Here is a 17261-nt window from a genome sequence, read left to right as displayed (position 1 = left end):
AACAGGCTCAGTGAAACAAGAGTACCACCAATAGTTATGCTGTAACTAAAATAGGAATAAAACACAAATATTATTCAGAGATTTTGTTTATCCATAAACAAACAATCTCATTATCTACAGTAAACATTAGGAGACGTGTTCAGCTAAGGCATGCAGGATACCAGATTACTGGAAATGCTGCCCTTTTGTTGGGTGGCTAGAAAGAGCCAAGAACAAAGCCACACAAAATCTATCACTACTGTCCAAGGGTATAAAAGTTATTCAGTCATCACAGATCATTTGTGAGCAGTTAAGGGAGCAAGATAGTCATAGCTAAAACATTTAGAGATAGACAGCGCGGCATGCATGTGGCAAAGCTCTACACACACAGTCAGCATTTGTTGCTGATCTGTTATTAAAAAACTTACTGTCAAACATCACCAGAGTCATTCTCCATGGCAATTTCCAGAAGGCTCAGCAGTACTGCAAAACACAGGGCACGATCAGACTGAAACAATAGGGTCACAAGAATCTGAATATCTAACTACACCTACATCTGCCATTCTCTGACCAAGCAGAATTGCTTCCACTTGCAGGCATGCTTCATTCATCCTCCATTCAGAAAAAGTGCAACCAATTGAAGACACTGCTGTCCAGCAGTCATTCTAAGTATTAAGTCTTGTTAACCAGCAGTAAGTTCATTAGCTGCACAGGTTATGTATTAATTACCACTGCCACAGCTCACCCAAACTCCTTTATGACCAGCAATGAGCTAAATTTCCATTGACAGAATGGCAGTTCTTGTAAACACAAAATCTTTCCTTAACAAGGGTTGCACCTCGAGGCAAAACTTCAGCTGATGTTCCTTTTAAGGCCATATATAATTTAGCCATACTGCACAAATCTGCTGTTGGGACAAATACATATAACTATACTGCACCAAGTTTTGTGTTCTTACCATAACACTTTCCATCTTTGAGTGTGTGTTTATTTTCAAAACTAAAGCCACAACAGTTCTAGAAGACTGCCTAATGAAGGATTTTTCAGCCACATACATTTTCAGCTGTATTTATGATGCCATCACTTTGCTATAATTAATTTACGACAGCAAGTGCAGTTTTAACATTTAGGAAAGCATAATGGCTCAACATAACGCACGACTGAAAACGTGTAATAAATTGCCAACAGTTACACTCCTGTGCATTTATACCTTCCAGCTACTATATTTGCTCCTTTGTAGATTTAGGAATTCTCCTCATACACTAAGGAATGTTTAAAGGTACCTATGTTGCTTTGTAACTCAAGCCTAACAACACTAATTTTCAGTAACTGTATGAGGGAAGTACTGAAGATGTGATATTCTTAAAAGCACCAGTCTTCTTTGCGATTCTTCACCATGATCTTTAACACGAAGAGTTTTAAATGCTGGATTTAAAACATATATGCATCTATCGATAACTTAATACTCTGAATACCCAACCACGCCATGAAAAAAAAAAAACACAGAACGCTGTAGTAATTATGCTGGTAATATACAAAACTAAAAACCCACATGTGAATTTCCACAAACCCGGTAGTAGCCCTTAAATTACCATTAAATACTGTGCGTTGTTCTTTTTAGAAAATTAGTTGAATGTATCACTATGCAACAAGAAAAGACAAGTTTACATCAATAAAACAACAAAAAAATCACCTTTAATAACGACAAACTAACACAATTATACCATCACTTCATTTTAGTGCAAAAATATAATCAAAGAGCTTTATCATACTTTGAAATTCAAAAAAATAGAACTATAACATGCTTCAAAATACGGCAGTCTCCTATAACTGTCGCAAAGCTTCTCCAACACTCATTAATAAGCTATACAAAAGTATTGTATATTAAAGCCTGAAGAAAATTTACAGTCAACTTTTTACACTTCCCCGCCCCCAACTTTGCTACATCCGCTTTGTGCAGAGCCAATCGGGTGCAGCTTCCGATGGCTAGTGAAAATAGTCGCTTGAACGACGTTGTCTGTTGCTGTCTGGGAAATATGCTAAAGCTCTTTGATTATATTTTTGCACTAAAATGAAGTGATGGTGTAATTGGCGAACATGAATAGAAGATGCAGGCATTTAAGAGAAAAACTTAAACAAAAGTCAGCGGAAGAGAATACTGCAAAATGTAGCGGTAAACTTTCACCCAAGTCAAAGCATAACAAACTAAACCGAGGCCTACGGTGCTGTGCTGCAGAATCGCCCACTAATTATTTTTCTTCAGTATTGCCAGATGGTAAGATGGTTGTTGACTTCGTGCTGTCTGATAAGCTTCAGGTCTGCACACTTTGCCCCGCATCTAACTTGGTATAGTGTAAACTTTTAACCGTGTTAATTCACTGTAAATGTAATTCAAGACTGTAAGTTAAGTAGTTGAGATTGCTTTCTCATATGAGGAGTTACTTACATACACATTGAAAAGAATGGGTGCCTTGCCATTATTTTCGTGTAGTTGGACAGTGAAAGGGTGCAGAAGCACTTAAAAACATTAGATTTTTTCATCAGTGCTTGCTGGGATGGTAGCAGGAAGAGTTGCATGAAAAGATCTAAGAAAGGGCTATGCTCTTCCAGGTCTTTGTTTTCGTTTCTCTTCCAGGGATGGTCATTTTGATATGGCTGGTTTATGGAGTTCTTGAGTTCTGATTCGGTGGTCAGTGATCAGGAGCATCTCAGGCTGCTCATATTTAATTAATTTATGAGTCGAGGTCATTACCGATGTTGAGTGAAGGACCCTTTCATAGGTTCATACTAGGCTGTCTGCCCTAGGGCATTTATAAGCCTAGCCAGAGTTGTGTGGCTTTCACCACCCCTTAGGTTGAAGAATACTATACCCATTAGTTTGCCGTGCCTCTGTCCAGCAATGATACAGAGATGATCCCCGGGGTAAACCTACGATCTCCCATCCACTGGTCAAGATTCCTCTTGAACAGAGCCAGCGAGGTGCTCTGTCTCACATGGACCGGGATTCTGTTCCACAGCATACGGAGTCTCTGGGTGATGGATCTGTCCCTCCAGCACGTCCTATTTATATCCGTATTGAGGTTTAAGTCTCTTGCTCTTGTGGCTCTGGTGGATTTGGATTTTTTGAGGTGGAGCATGTCCATTAATTCCGGGTTGGATATGGCCTTGTATATCAGGCACAGGTCACCTCTGAGCAGGCGGTATGTGACTGAATAGAGCTGGAGTTTCTTCAGTCGGGCAGCATATGGCATATTTTTGAGCCCCTTTATCCTTTTGGTGAGGAACTTTTGGGGTCTTTCCAATTGCTGCAGGTGTCGGGTAAGATACATTCCGAATGGGGCATTGTACTCAATCATTGGTCTGATAAGTGAAGAGTACAGGGGAACAATGACCTCCCGTGATCTGGATGTGAATCCCTTCATAATCAGGTGGGCAATGTAGAAGGTCCTCCTAACCACTTTGGCAATGTGAGTGTCAAAAGAAAGGTTACTGTCAACTTGGGTCCCCAGGTCCCTGATAACCTCTTCTGTGCTTAATGGATTGCCACCTATGTGGTAATTTGGGGTTACCTTGTTTTTACCAAAGGGTATGACTATACATTTTTTGGCGTTTAGCTTAAGGCCATGGCTCTGGCACCAGTTATCCGTTTCTATGAGACCTCTCTGAAGGATATCTGTGTCTGGATTTTCAACTATGGCGCCCAGTTTGCAGTCATCTGCAAACTTTGTCAGCCACAATCCTCCTATGTTTGCCTGCACTTCTGAAAAGTAGATGCCGAACAAGAGGGGGCCCAGGACTGAGCCCTGTGGGACACCGCTTGTGACCGGCTTGGAGTCTGACATGGCACCAGCAACTCTAACCCTGTGGGTTCTGTCCTTGAGCCAGTTTACAACCCATCTTGTGACATACGGGTTTACATTTAAGCTGGTGAGCTTTGCTATGATACCCAAGTGGGGTATTGTGTCGAAAGCTTTTGCAAGGTCAAGGTAGGCTGTGTGAACTGCCTTACACTCATCAGTGGCCTTGGTGACTGTTTCAAAAAAGTCAACCAAGTTCAAGAGCCATGATCTGCCCTTGACAAAGCCAAATTGGGTAGGATCAAATGTCTGTAGGTCCCCTATGTCTTTATTTATGAGTTCCATTATGATCCTCTCCATAGCTTTGCAGACCAGGCTTGTTAAGCTTATGGGGCGGTAATTACCAGGGTCCGTAGAAGCACCGCCTTTGTGGAGTGGGACCACAGTTGCCGTACGCCACTCTTTGGGTACGTATCCTGTGGTAAGGCTAAGATTAAACAGCAGCCTTATGTGTGGGTTTAGTTCCTCATTGAGTTTGTGTAGCACACAGCCGGGGACACCATCCGGTCCCATTGATGCTATGTTTTTAGCTTTAGAGAGAGCAGCTCTCACCTGGGCATTTGAGATGATTGGGAGGCTACACTCTGCTGGGATAGATATTTCTCCTTTTGGGGGGGGGGGAGAAATTTTCACTGAACCTGTCTGCCAGTATGTTTGCAATGTCTGTGGATTCAGTGATTTTTGTATCATTTTGGACTAATTCTGAGCATATCTGGGAGTTTCCACCCAGATTTCTAACATAGCTAAAGAAGGCCTTATGATTGTCTTTTGAGTCCTTGGCGATTTTTCTCTCAAAGTTGGCCTTGGATGATTTTATGAGTGATCGTAGTTTTTTACTAGTATTGATCAGAGATGTCTTCCCTTTTAGGGATTTTGCTCTATCTTGTAGTAGCTTTCTCCTCTTGTTGTAAAGTTTGTTTATAGCTGGGGTCCACCAGATCGGGCGCTTGCCTTTGGTGGAAAGGGTCTTGATTTTATTTGGGATTGCTTGATCCATGCAATCCTGGAGGTGCTTGTAGAAAGCATTTGTAAGGGATTTAGCAGCGTGGGTTGTGGTTTCCAACGGCTCAGGGGCCTTGAAGGATACCACACCAGTCTTAAGAAGTGTGAAGTTGGCTTTTTGAGAAGTTCTTCACTGTGGTCTTTTTTGTTGAGGGTGGGGGCGGGATGTGGATCTCCAGTGAGATTAGTTTATGGTCTGATCTCACCAATGAGGGATATACTTCCGGTGTGGAGCATTTTGTCCCCATGTTTGTGATGATCAGGTCTAGTATATTTTCACCTCTTGTGGGAATGGTGACAAGTTGTTCCATAGCATTTGAGTTTATGAACTCCAGGAACCTTTGGGCTAGGGTATTGGGGCTTGAGTAATGTTCCCAGTCTATGTTTGGGTAGTTGAAGTCACCCAATATGATGGTGTTTGGAGAGACATTTATACTCTCCAGTGTCTTCAGGAAGGCTGTGTGGGGTTCCTGAGTTTGAGAGGGTGGCCTGTAACATGCTACAAACTGTAGAGCAGTTTTGCCTATGGTTAATTGCACCTGAATGGTCTCTGATGCTTTGTGAGTTGCCACCAGCCTGGAGGTGTGGGTATCCTTGATGAATATGGATACACCCCTCCTTTTGTGGTACGTCCGGGTTTTGGGGCGGAACGCATGATATGAGGTAAAACCTGATAGTGCCGGGTGCTCTCAGGAGCCTTGAACCAGGTTTCAGTCACAGCACAGACATCGATGTTCTCCATACTGAGGAGGGCTTGAGGCGTGCATCTTGAGATTTAGACTTCTGGCATTGAGCAGCATTACCCTTAGTTTTTTCCATTATTGTTTTCTAGGGCGGTGGGTTTAGAATTTGAGCCTTGTCTAAAAAAGGCACTATGGGGGTGGCAAGAGCCTTTGCCAATATCCGGAAACCCAGGGGTGACAGGTGCAAGCCGTCCCTTGCGAAGCAGCGTGGCTTGTCAAGCATGTCATTCCAGGCAGACAGACATTGGATCCCCTTAGAAGGACACCAGAAATTAAGCCAATTATTAAAACTGATCATTTTGTCTCTGTATTGTGGCATCATTCTTGGTGAAGGTAGGATACTGGTCAGGGTCATACCAGCCTGGGCTACATAATCTGAGAGCTCCTTTGTCTCTTTTCATGTAGTCCAGGGAGGTACGTCTCAGGTCATTCACACCTGCATGGACAATGACTGAGTCATACTTGTACTTGCTGTGGAGTGACCTGAGTGCTTGTGTTATGTGGCGGATTCTAGCGCCCGACAGGCAGCTTACTGTGACCCTCTCCTTGTTCAGTCTGGTGAGTGGGATGTCAGTGTGTCTGACTATGGAGTCACCTATGACAAGTGTGTCTGGCATTGTGTTTGGCCTTAAGGGCTGTGACTGATTTGCACACTAACTTTGTGATCTATGTGTTGCTTGTGTTAAGTCATGAGGTGGCAGTTGTTTGGGTGTCTGCTTTGGAGGCCTCTGCTGTCTTGGTAGATTTTTGATCAGTGCCTCCGAGTATGTCTTTGTGTGTTTATGTGTTTGATTTGTAGTTGTGATAGTTCTATGTGAGACTGGGTTTATGGTGTGTGTGGTTACCTTCTCCTCCTGTCTGGTTTTGCCAGTCCTGAGTTGAGAGAGCTCAGCCTCCAGTTTGGCTATATAGTTGCATCTCTCGCATGTATTTGTGTTTTGTGGGAGGAGGAGAGGGTTGTCTTGTACATGAGGCAATTGTAACATTGCCTCAATATTCCCAGATTCACCAGCTGAGCAGGAGAGGACGCTAGCAACTGACCCTTTGACATGCTAGAAGAAATGAAAAGTTTGCTGTGTAACTGAGTCAGAAAGGACCTATAGGGAAGTGGGTACTCAAGGGGGTTTTAAGCTAGTGAAGTACTTTGTATAATATAGAAGTGCTTTACCTGACTAAAAAATGCTTTAGGAACAAGTGCTGAGCTTTACAGATAGAGAATAGACTATTTAGATTACAAGTAGAGCAGTTCTAAGGGAAAAATGAAGAGCAGACTTTACGGAGCCAGAAATAGTTTAACCGGCGCTGCCCGATGGTGCTCTAGTGGCAACTCCGCGCTAAATGCAGAAAAGGCAATAAGTCAGTAGTACAGGCTAGCACACTTTAGTGGGCAGCCAAACAATTACATTAAACAGCAAACAAACACTTTTCGACTTGAATTAGACTAATTTGACTAAAATGTACTTTTAAGTGCAGATAATAAAAAATGCAGTAAATAACTATGAAAACAGTTAAAGCTTGCTCTAGGTACGCAGTAGAAGATGAAACAAATATAAAAAACAGCAGGATACTTAATCAGGAAAGCAGTCACTTTTTTTCAGTTCTCTGTAGCCAGGAAGACTCAACAGGACCACGTGGAGCTGTGTCTGAGCAATATGGCTTCAAAAAAATGCCAGAGGCAGATTTTAACCAGGGAACTTCAAAAGAGCTAGAAATAGTCCAAAATGACCAATTACTACAGCTGATTGTGTATCAGGAATTTCTAACAGTTTCAGTATATATCACTTCTGGTTACTCGGGAGATGATGGTTTTATTTTTTTGTATTCATTTTTTGGGGTATTGCCCTGATCATAGGTATTACTAGGCTAATGGCCCTGGAGCCTGTACAAGCCTAGCCCATATTATTACCCTGGCATCGTACCACCCAACCTTAGTTCCCAGTGACTCTGTTGAGTAGAGCCACTGGAGTGATCCCTGGGGTTAGGATATGCATGACCTTTTGCAGTTCCAGTCCTGATGAAGGTATTACAGAAAGATGTAAACGAAGTATGGATGTAAGACAAGTGAGAATTTATAGCTGCCCCCCCCCCCCAGCAAATCTATGCAGTGCTGTCTGAAGGGAACTGGCAGTAGAAAAGCTGATGATGTGCAGTGGAAGGAAAGTTAAGCTAATAAGTGCAGAGTTACCAGAGTGGAGAAGGGATTCCAGGGGTTGTGTGGAGAGATTTTGAAAGCTGGCAATGCACTAGAAGAGAGGCATTGTAATGTGATAGACACAGTGCAAGCTTTTAAGGGTTAATAGAAAAGGTGAAGTTGAAGGGATCATATGGTAGGAGTGATGGGGACATGTGACAGTTAACCTTTGTTATTTTCTGGGCTGAGTCTAACCTGCTGCATCTTATCTGTTTTTTCCCCTTTAAACTTGGACACAGTTGTTGGTCACTTTGCTGTATGAATATTTACTCCATATTTCAAGCCATATATCAAAAGAAATATGAAACTATACATCTGAATTTTACTAGTTGGTAAATCTTCCTGAAAATTAAGTAATTTAAATTATTTCTTTCCATTGCCCATAACAAAGAAGTCAGTTCTTTGACTGCTTAATCTGTTGCTCAAGAGCATGTGTCAGCTGTCTGTTCTGTAATGACATCTGAACTGGCTTTACTGCTCTCTGCTTAAGTGAGATTAAAAGGCAGGTCTGTTTACTTGTATAGTTGCAACGTATCTGCTGTATCAAAGGCTGTTGGAGGCTACTTAATTTTTATATGTGGTTATTGGTAACGCTTCATAGTAGTTTACACAGGGATTAGGGATAGTAAAGAACAGCATTAGCAGTAGAGAAAAAGAAGGGAAGTATGGTCCGATGGTATATATGGAAGATTGTACACCATTAGAAAACAGCTTGGAAAGAAAGTATGTGACTTTACAGGTTCTAGAGAGAGAGAGAGATGTAGTTATTGCAGTATTAATGAAAAGGAGGACAACAAATAATGGGGCTTGGACATGGTTTTACGTGGGTAGATTTTTCTGTGTGAAGCTGCAGATGGGGTAGGTGGAAGAGGAGGAGCAGACAACAGTGATAGTTAAAGAGAAGAGGGGAGTAACTTTTTTTTTTTCTAAGTAAGTGCACAGTATTAAACTATATGTTGTAAGGAAGGTTAAGTAATGGGTTGGGTGACATGATGTGTACATCCCCAAATGCTAAAGGAAAAGGCCTCGTTAAAAGAGAGCAAGGATGCTACTAGAGGTGGGCCGAAAGATAGGATTATGTCTACGGACATCTTTTGGAAGGAATGAGGGAGAATCAACAATGAAGATTAATATTTTGTATGGGATCCTGATTTAGGTTGGGGGAATGAGTGCCAGTGAATGGATAAGGTTGAAGGGAATAAGCCTTTGGAAAACTGTGATCTTGGACCTTTATTCTAGCATAGGGGTTGGAAAGTAATTTAATTTAGTTTGTATTAGGGGATAAGAAGCTGTTAAAGAATAAGGATAAGTAAATTGATGTCATGCAATAAAGTACCACCTGGTTGCATTGAACAAGATGTGTGGAAAGTAATGTGGGTGTTGTAAGGAAGAGAAGAAAAGGGGAAATGAGGCAACCAGCTTGGATTAATAGTAAGGTAGTCTATGTTTTTGTCATTTGCAAGAATGGTGTACCTAAAGATTGAAAGAAGTGCAAGGGGGAAGAGTGTATAAAGAAAGGAAATATAAAACTAGTGTAGCCGAAGATGAGAGCGGAAGTGCAAAGAAAACTAACCAAGAGGTTTGAAGGAGATAAAAATAAATTGGTACACGCACACAGTGGAAAGCAAGGAAGATTTGAAACCCTTGGAATAAGGTAACTGATGAGCTACAGTACCAAGTAAGATGGCTGTAAACCTATCTTTGTTTCAAATAAAAGGCAAAAAATTGTGTTCTAATGTGGAAAGGACCTTGGTGTGTAGGTGAGAGTTTGTTGGAGAGATGGCCGGGTAATTAGTTGCAGAGAAAACAATGAAAGGGTGTTGAGGGAAATGTCCAGACGTATGTGATATTCCACTTTCTAGATTGTGTAATTTATTCCTAAAATGACATAGGTTCCACAGAATGTTTTGGAAGGCATTAATAATACCTTTACACAAAGGAAAGTCCAAAAAGTTCAAAGGACCCATATGCCAGTAACCCATGTTAGTTTTTGGGAAGATAGTGGAAAAATAAAATTCACTAAATTCCTGTATGTTGTAATTTTCAGTTGGATAGTTGCAGAGGCTGAGTTATGTTATGGATCTTGGCTGAACTCGAGATCTTAGTTAGCAATGCCTGTTCCGTATCTAGGAGGGTCATAGGTGAAATCTCCGGTAGGAATTTATGGTTTCTCATCCAGTCACCCCAGGCTACAGTTAGTTTCATAGAGGGGCTTTGTTTGATGTGAACTGGTAGCCTATTCAGAGGAGTGGCAACCTCTGAGAGACAGATCTGTCTCTCAAGCAGGACCTGTTTATTTTGCAGGCCAGATAAAAGTCCCTGGAGCAGGTGACCCTTGTCCCATTTGACTTGCGGATGTGCAGCATTTCCATTGAGTTTGGATCTGAGATTGCTCTGTAGGCCAGACACAGGTCTCCTCTAAGTAGTCTGTATGTTACTGAGTATAGTGACAGTGACTTCAGTCTGTCATTGTATGACCTGTGCTGGAGACCCTGAATTTTCTTGATTAGAAATCTCAGAGGTCCCTGGCCTGGTAAGGTACATACCAAAGGGAGCATTGTACATCAATCATTGGCCTGATGAGGGTTGAGTACAGGGTTCATAGGTCCATAGGTTCATAGGTTCATACTAGGCTATCTGCCCTGGGGCAATTATAAGCCTAGCCCGATTCTGTATGGCTTACGCCACCCCTTGATTTGAGTATACTGTGCCCTTTTTAAGGTTTAGTTTACTGTGCCTCTGTCTAATAGTGACATGGGAGTAATCCCTGGGACAAACCTACGATCCCCCATCCATTATCGAGATTCATCTTGAAGAGATTGTGAGGTGCTCTGCCTCACATGAACTGGAATTCTGTTCCAGAACGAAGGGAGCCTCTGGGTTATGAACTTGTCCCTCCAGCAAGTTCTATTTATTTCTGTGCTGAGGTTCAAGTCCCTCGAGCGTGTGGCTCTAAGGGATTTAGATTTACTAAGGTGGAGCATGTCCATTAATTCTGGATTTGACATAGCTTTGTATGTCAGGCATAGATCGCCTCGAAGTAGGCGGTATGCAACTGAGTAGAGCTGGAGTTTTTTTAACCGAGCAGCATATGGCATCTGTTTGAGACCCTTGATCCTCTTGGTGAGATACTTTTGGGGTCTTTCTAATTGCTACAGGTGTCGGGTAAGGTACATCCCAAAAGGGGCATTGTATTCTATGATGGACCTGATGAGGGATGAATAAAGGGGCACGATTACCTCTCTTGATCTAGATGTGAAACCCTTTGTGATGAGGTGGGCTATGTAGAAGGTCTTTCTAACCACTTTGGCAGTGTGGTTTTCAAAGGAGAGATTGCTGTCAACTTGGGTCCCCATGCCCCTAATAACTTTCTCTGTACTTAATGGGTTTCCGCCTATGTGGTAATTTGTGGGCACATTGTTTTTGCCAAAGGGTATGACTATACATTTTTTGGCATTTAGCTTTAAACCATGGCGCTGGCACCAGTTATCTGTCTCTGTGAGACCTTTTTGAAGGATGTTTGTGTCAGCTGGAGAGTTGATTATGGCGCCCAGTTTGCAGTCATCTGAGAACTTGGTGAGCCAGTCCTCCCACGTTTGCCTGTACATCGGAAAAGTATATACCGAACAAGAGTGGTCCCAGGACAGAACCCTGTGGGATGCCACTTGTGACCGGTTTCGAGTCTGACATGGCTCCAGCAACTCTCACTCTGTGGGTTCTGTCTTTGAGCCAGTTTGCGACCCTTCTTGTGACATAGGGGTTTATATTTAAGCTGGATAGCTTATCTATGATGCCTGAGTGGGGTATTGTGTCAAATGCCTTTGCAAGGTCCAGATAGGCTGTGTGGGCTACCTTCCCTTCATCTATGGCTTTGGTGTTATGACCTCTTTTGCTCTTGAGGCAATGCCTTTGCTAATGAGATGCACGATATAGAATGCCTTTCTCACCACAGTAGACACATGGTGGTCAGAGTTTAGGCTGCAGTCAACTTGCATTCCCAAGTCTGTCACTACTGAGTTATTAATCTGCAAGGGATATTGTTTTTACCGAAGGGGATGCTAATGCATTTTTTTGCATTGAGTTTGAATCCATGGCTTTGTTAGCAATTATTGGTTTGTGTAAGTCCCTCTTGAAGTATATTGACATCGTTTGGGGATTCAGTGATTGCACCTAATTTGCAGTCATCAGCAAACTTCGCCACGGCCCCTTGGTTCTGTCCTGAACTTCTGAAAAGTATATTCCAAACAATAGGGGGACCAGGACTGACTCCTGTGTAACCCCACTGGTGACAGATCTGCTGGTTAAGGTAAAGTCCCCAACTTTGAGTGTGATCTGTCGGTGAGCCAGTTAGCAACCCATCTGATGACATAAGGGTTGATATTCAACTGGGAGAGTTTTATCAGTGATGCCCGGATGTGGGATTGTGTCAAAGGCCTTGGCTAAGTCAAGGTAGGTTGTATGCATAGATTTGCTTTCACCAATGACTCTGGTGATGTTTTTGAAGTTTAACAGGCGTGACCTGCCTTTGACAAAACCAAACTGTCGGATCAAGGGTTTGGAGATCACCTGTATCCTTTATTTATAAGGTCCATGATGATTTGTTCCATGGTCTTGCAGATAAGGCTAGTTAAGCTTGAGGGTCTGTAGTTCCCAGTTTCTGTTGCTGTACCCCCTTTATGAAGGGGGATGACAGTTGCTGTTTTCCATTCAGTAAGGACAAAACCAGTACTCAGGCTGTGGTTGAAGAGAGTACCCAAAGGAGTTGCTAACTCCTGTTTTAGACCATTTAAAACACAACCTGGAATGACATCCAGTCCCATAGTGGCTGTGTTTTTGGCCTTGAAGAGAGCAGTAATGATTAGCTCTTTGGAGTTGCAGGGTGGGGGAGATGTAGAGGTAATGTTTTGTGGAATGTTTGGAGAGGACACGGGGGGGTGAAAATTTCACCAAACCTGTTGGCTAATAGGTTAGCTATTTTCGCAGGATCAGTGTGTGAGATGCCATCCACAGCTAGTTCATCACATATCTGGATCATACCTTTTAGGGTACGGATATAGCTGAAGTACACCTAATGGTTATCCTAGGTTCTGGTTGCTACTATTTTTTTTTTTTTCAAAGTTGCCCGTAAGAGGATTTTACAAGTTGTCTTATTTGTTTGCTCAAGCAGAGGAGGGTGTTCTTTCAGTGCTGGGACATCTCGTTCTTATTCTTATACAACAAGAGGAAGAAGTTGTTGTCTAGCTTATTAATGCTGGTTGTTCACTAGGGAGACTTGTTTTTTTCTTGAGGATCTTGTTTTGATCCCATCAGGTACAGCTGTGCCAATACGTTTGTACATGCATTTGTGTTTACCTTAGTATAGTTGTCAGTGCCATTTGTGGGAACAGGGTCGTGGAAATTATTTATGCCATCCGGGTCTCTGTTGAAAATGGGCCACAAAGCCCAGTCAGACTAACTCTGTCAACAAGTGTAAAATAAAATAAATTTTAGCTTTGGTGAAATTTTTTAGTCTGATTTCTCTTAAGTTGGGTTCAGGTGTTACGGCTACTTCATATGAGACTGATATGTGATCAGATTTAACCAGTGAGGGTCCGATAGTTGTGGTGGTGCAGCAGTCACTGATGTTGGTGAGGACCAGGTCAAGAATATTTGAGTCCCTTGTCTGGTTTCATACTATTTTTGTTCCAAGGCATTAGTGTTATAAAAGTCTAGGAACCTTTGTGCGAGCATGTTGGTACTTGTATAAGTTTCCTAATCAGTGGAGTAAATTCTCCAATGACAAGAGTGTTTGGCTGTAATTTGATCGACTCAAGTAGGTCCAAATAAACAGCATGGGTATCTTTGTTCAATGAAGGGGGGGATCTTACCCACTGTTGGTTGAACTTTGAGTAACTCCATGGAGTTTTCCTAACTAACCAGTCTACAGGTGTATTTATCTTTGATGAAGATAGATACTCCTCCTCCTCCTCCTCCTTTGGTTCTCGCATGTTTATTTTCTGGTCTGAAAGTGTGGAAGGTATTGTAGCCTTGCAAGGCCAGGGTACTGTCTTCGAACCTGAACCAAGTTTCTGTGACTGCACAGATGTCAACATCCTCCAGCGAGAGGAGTGCTTCCAGAGAGTACAGTTTCAGATTTAAACTCCTAAAGTTTAGCAACATAACCTGTAATTTATTTGTGAGTGATATTTTGATATTTTCACATTGGAAGTTTGGTTCTTTAGACCTTGCCTAAAAAAGGCACTATGGGGGAGGCAAATGCCTTGGCAGGTAACTGAAAGCCTAGAGGTGATAGGTGAAGGCTGTTTCTGACAAAACAGAGTGGCCTGTCAACCCAGGCTGACAGGAACTGTATCCCCTTAGAATGGTACCAGAAACTAAGCCAGTTGTCGAAGTCAGTCATTTTTTGTTTATATTGTGGTATCATCCTAGGTGATCATCCTAGGTGAGGCTAGAATGCTGCTCAAGGTTTAGGACGTACCTGCCTGAGGCACACATTCATCATGGAGTTCAATTATGTTTCTTTTCATATAGTCCAGTGAGGTATGTCATTCACAACAACATGAGCTATGACAGAGTCATAACGGTACTTGTTGTTTTGAGACTTGAGTGCATGTGTGATCAGAGAGATCCTGGCCCCCGATAGACAGCTGACCGTGACCTTCTCCTTGTCCAGCCTGGTGAGTGGGACATCTGTGTGTCTCACAATGGAGTCACCTATGACTAAAAAATTTGGTTTAGATGTGCTTTGTTTTAGGGTCTTAATATGGTGTTGCTTGTGTTTTTATGTGTATTGAGTGCAGTAGGGGCTGTATTAGGTGTAGTATGCTTGTGTTTGGAAGGTCCCTGGTGTTTAGGTAGGTTTCTGGTGAGTACCTCTGCATATGATGGTTTGTGTGTTGATCCATGGTTTGCATAGGAGGTGTAGAATGTGAGCTGGCAACCTAATTAGTGTTACTGTTTTGTGAGTGAGAGCGCAAGGATTCCAGATTCTTAGTATATATGTGTTTCTCATAAATTGCACTTGGGTGACTTAGGAGTAGAGGGTTGTCAGTGTACATGAGGTAGTTGCTACACTGCCTCAGGATACCCATGTCAATCAGGCTGGTAGGAGAAATGGAGGGAAACTGACCATTCATAATGCTAGCTTAAATCCTGTTTTACGGTGGGGACAGAAAATTGTGGGGTGTGGTATAATGGGGTATATACTAATAGGGTCTTTATAAAGGGTCTTTACTAGTAGTGGTTCTGTAAATGGTATGAGACTATAGTATATTTGGTGGTTTTGGGACTGTTTAAGGGGCAAAGGTGCATCTGAGGTGCTCTCTGAGCAGCTAAGCGCAACTTAAGGGCTTCTCGGGCAGACACTAAGAAATGTATCTACTGAAGTTTTTGCATCTATAATGGCCAGCGGTTACCCCCACTGAGCAGTAGTACGCTACATGTAAACAGATGAATATAGCAGAGCAGTGGCTGTCTCCTAACTCTGTAGAGCTGTGTTAAAACAAGTGCAAATGCAGGGCTTATGTAGCAACAGTGAGTAAAGTGAATTAAACAATTTAACCGATAAAAAAGCTCAAAATTGAACCTGTTGTAGCAACCTTCAATCAGATGAGTCCTAACAGCACTCTTCTGCTGCAAGGGTGCAGGAAGGCCCTCTCCAACAAAAGATTGCTTGGTTTAGTGCTCAATTTAACAAACCGAGCCAGATTTAGCAGGTCTGAATCTTGTCTATGCTAAAGCAGACAAAAAGTGCAACAAATCAGCAAGAACAGTTTTAAAATGCCAGCAATATACCAAAAATACAGTTGAAAAGTGAAAAATAGAGTATAAAATTGTACTTATGGTTAGCAGAATACATCAGATTCTTTGGATTGCACAGATGAATACAGCAGAGCAGTGGCTGATTGGAAAGAAGCAAAAGATGTTGGTTTAGGAGTGAAGTTTCTGGAAGTATGTTACAAGGCGGTAGCGTATTCATTGTTTTTGGGGACATTGTTTTCACTCTGGTAGACATTACTGATGGAATCAAGTGTGTGGCTAATTCGATCATAAATGACTTTGGGAGTGAGACAACTATGAATGACTGGAGAAAACTTTCAGAAGGTGTGTGATGATATTAATGAAAGTGGATAGGGGAATTATGGCGCAAGTTACAGTGTGGATGCATGCAGAGTTGTGTGTTTTGGTAAATAAAGTACAATATGGGTGGAACGGTACTGACACAGTAGATGAAGAAAGGAAACTTGAGGTTAGAAGAGAGAAAACAATGATAACCAATAAAATGTTTAGAAGTGCAACTGGGAGAGTGGAATGTGGGGTGGTGATGAAACTTTCCAGTATATATAGTTTTAATATATGTATCTAAATAATAAAGTGAACTCTGTTCAGTTTGGTGGCAAAAATGCATAAGAATTGTTATTGGTGGTCCACTATGAAATTCATACAGTTTGTTTGACATGTTACATTGTGAGGGCTGATAAGGTAGTAACAGATTACAAGAAGCTAGAAAATGAAGGGGTATGGAGAGCAGTAATTGATTATCATTGTAATACACAGGAGGTTAGAATAGATAGCATAATTGCGGGAAAGGAAGAAGTGGAAATGAAAGTGAGGAAAGGAGAAGATGGAGGAGAGAGGGACGCTTTCAAGTGGGATGATTGCAGTAACAGGACCAGGTGCTGTATAGGTAATTTCTGAGAGTTGTCTTCATTTCATGACCATGGGTAATATTTCTGTAGACTGTGAGAAGCTTCTTCCATGAAAGAGCTGGAAAGTAGCTGTAGAGGTTTTGTCCAATAGATTTTTTTTAGGTTTATGAATCTGTAATAGACATTGGTCTGAGCTTCTGAGGAAGCATGGGGGTTATTGAGGGAGACAGGAGAGGATATGCTAGGGCAGGAGGGCTTGTTCAGGATAGAGAGGATGATAAGTTGAGTAAACAAGAGTTGGTTAGGAAACTCTAACCAGCTGAGTGTTTGGAAAGCATGACAGTGGTATGATTTTGTAGGCAGATTAGCTGCAAATCTAGCTATTTTGTTGTAGGTGGTTTTGAGTTTGGATAGTAGAAAGGACTGTACGTTAGTTAATAATTGTGAGCTGTAGAAGAGGTTAGGGAGAAGATAAGCATGGGCAAGTGAGATTTTGGAGTTGGGAGTAAGGAACCTTTTGTTTCTATACAGTAGGCCGAGCTTTTGGTGAGTTTTCTTGATACAGTGGTGTACATGGAGGTTGAATTTAAGTCGGTCATCGATGATTACTGCAAGGAGCTTAGTGTGAGGTTCAGTTGAGATAGTAGTGTTGTTAATGGAAGAGATGGTGAAAGAGGATTTAAGATGATAGAGAGATTTGGGTAGGAAGAGGAGATGTTTTATCCTTTTTTAGGGTTTTCGTATGAGTTGGTTGTTAGTAAGCCACGTTTCAGTGAGGTTAAAAGAAGTTTGAGTCAGGGTGAGCAGTTCACAGGGGTTGTCAGCAATTGTGATGATCGTG

At 42.0% G+C, this 17261-nt stretch overlaps 1 protein-coding gene across 2 annotated transcripts in view; it reads left to right on the top strand.

Annotated features, from left to right (window-relative positions):
• Nucleotides 1-1950: 1950 nt before the first annotated feature.
• The window catches only part of ETAA1 (ETAA1 activator of ATR kinase), a 347803-nt gene continuing 332492 nt past the window's right edge, over nt 1951-17261 (top strand). Inside the window, exon 1 of one of the 2 annotated variants that reach the window (XM_044055875.1) lies at nt 1951-2254. In XM_044055875.1, coding sequence (XP_043911810.1) covers nt 2077-2254 — 178 coding nt within the window. In that variant the 5' untranslated portion in view covers nt 1951-2076. The remainder of the gene's footprint in view (nt 2255-17261) is intronic. The other variant, XM_044055886.1, reaches the window with a different exon arrangement.

The sequence above is a fragment of the Protopterus annectens genome, chromosome 1.part2 (assembly GCF_019279795.1).
Source record: "Protopterus annectens isolate FY-2018-M chromosome 1.part2, PAN1.0, whole genome shotgun sequence".
Lineage (NCBI taxonomy): Eukaryota > Metazoa > Chordata > Ceratodontiformes > Protopteridae > Protopterus > Protopterus annectens.
This window is presented reverse-complemented; position numbering and strand designations above follow the sequence as displayed.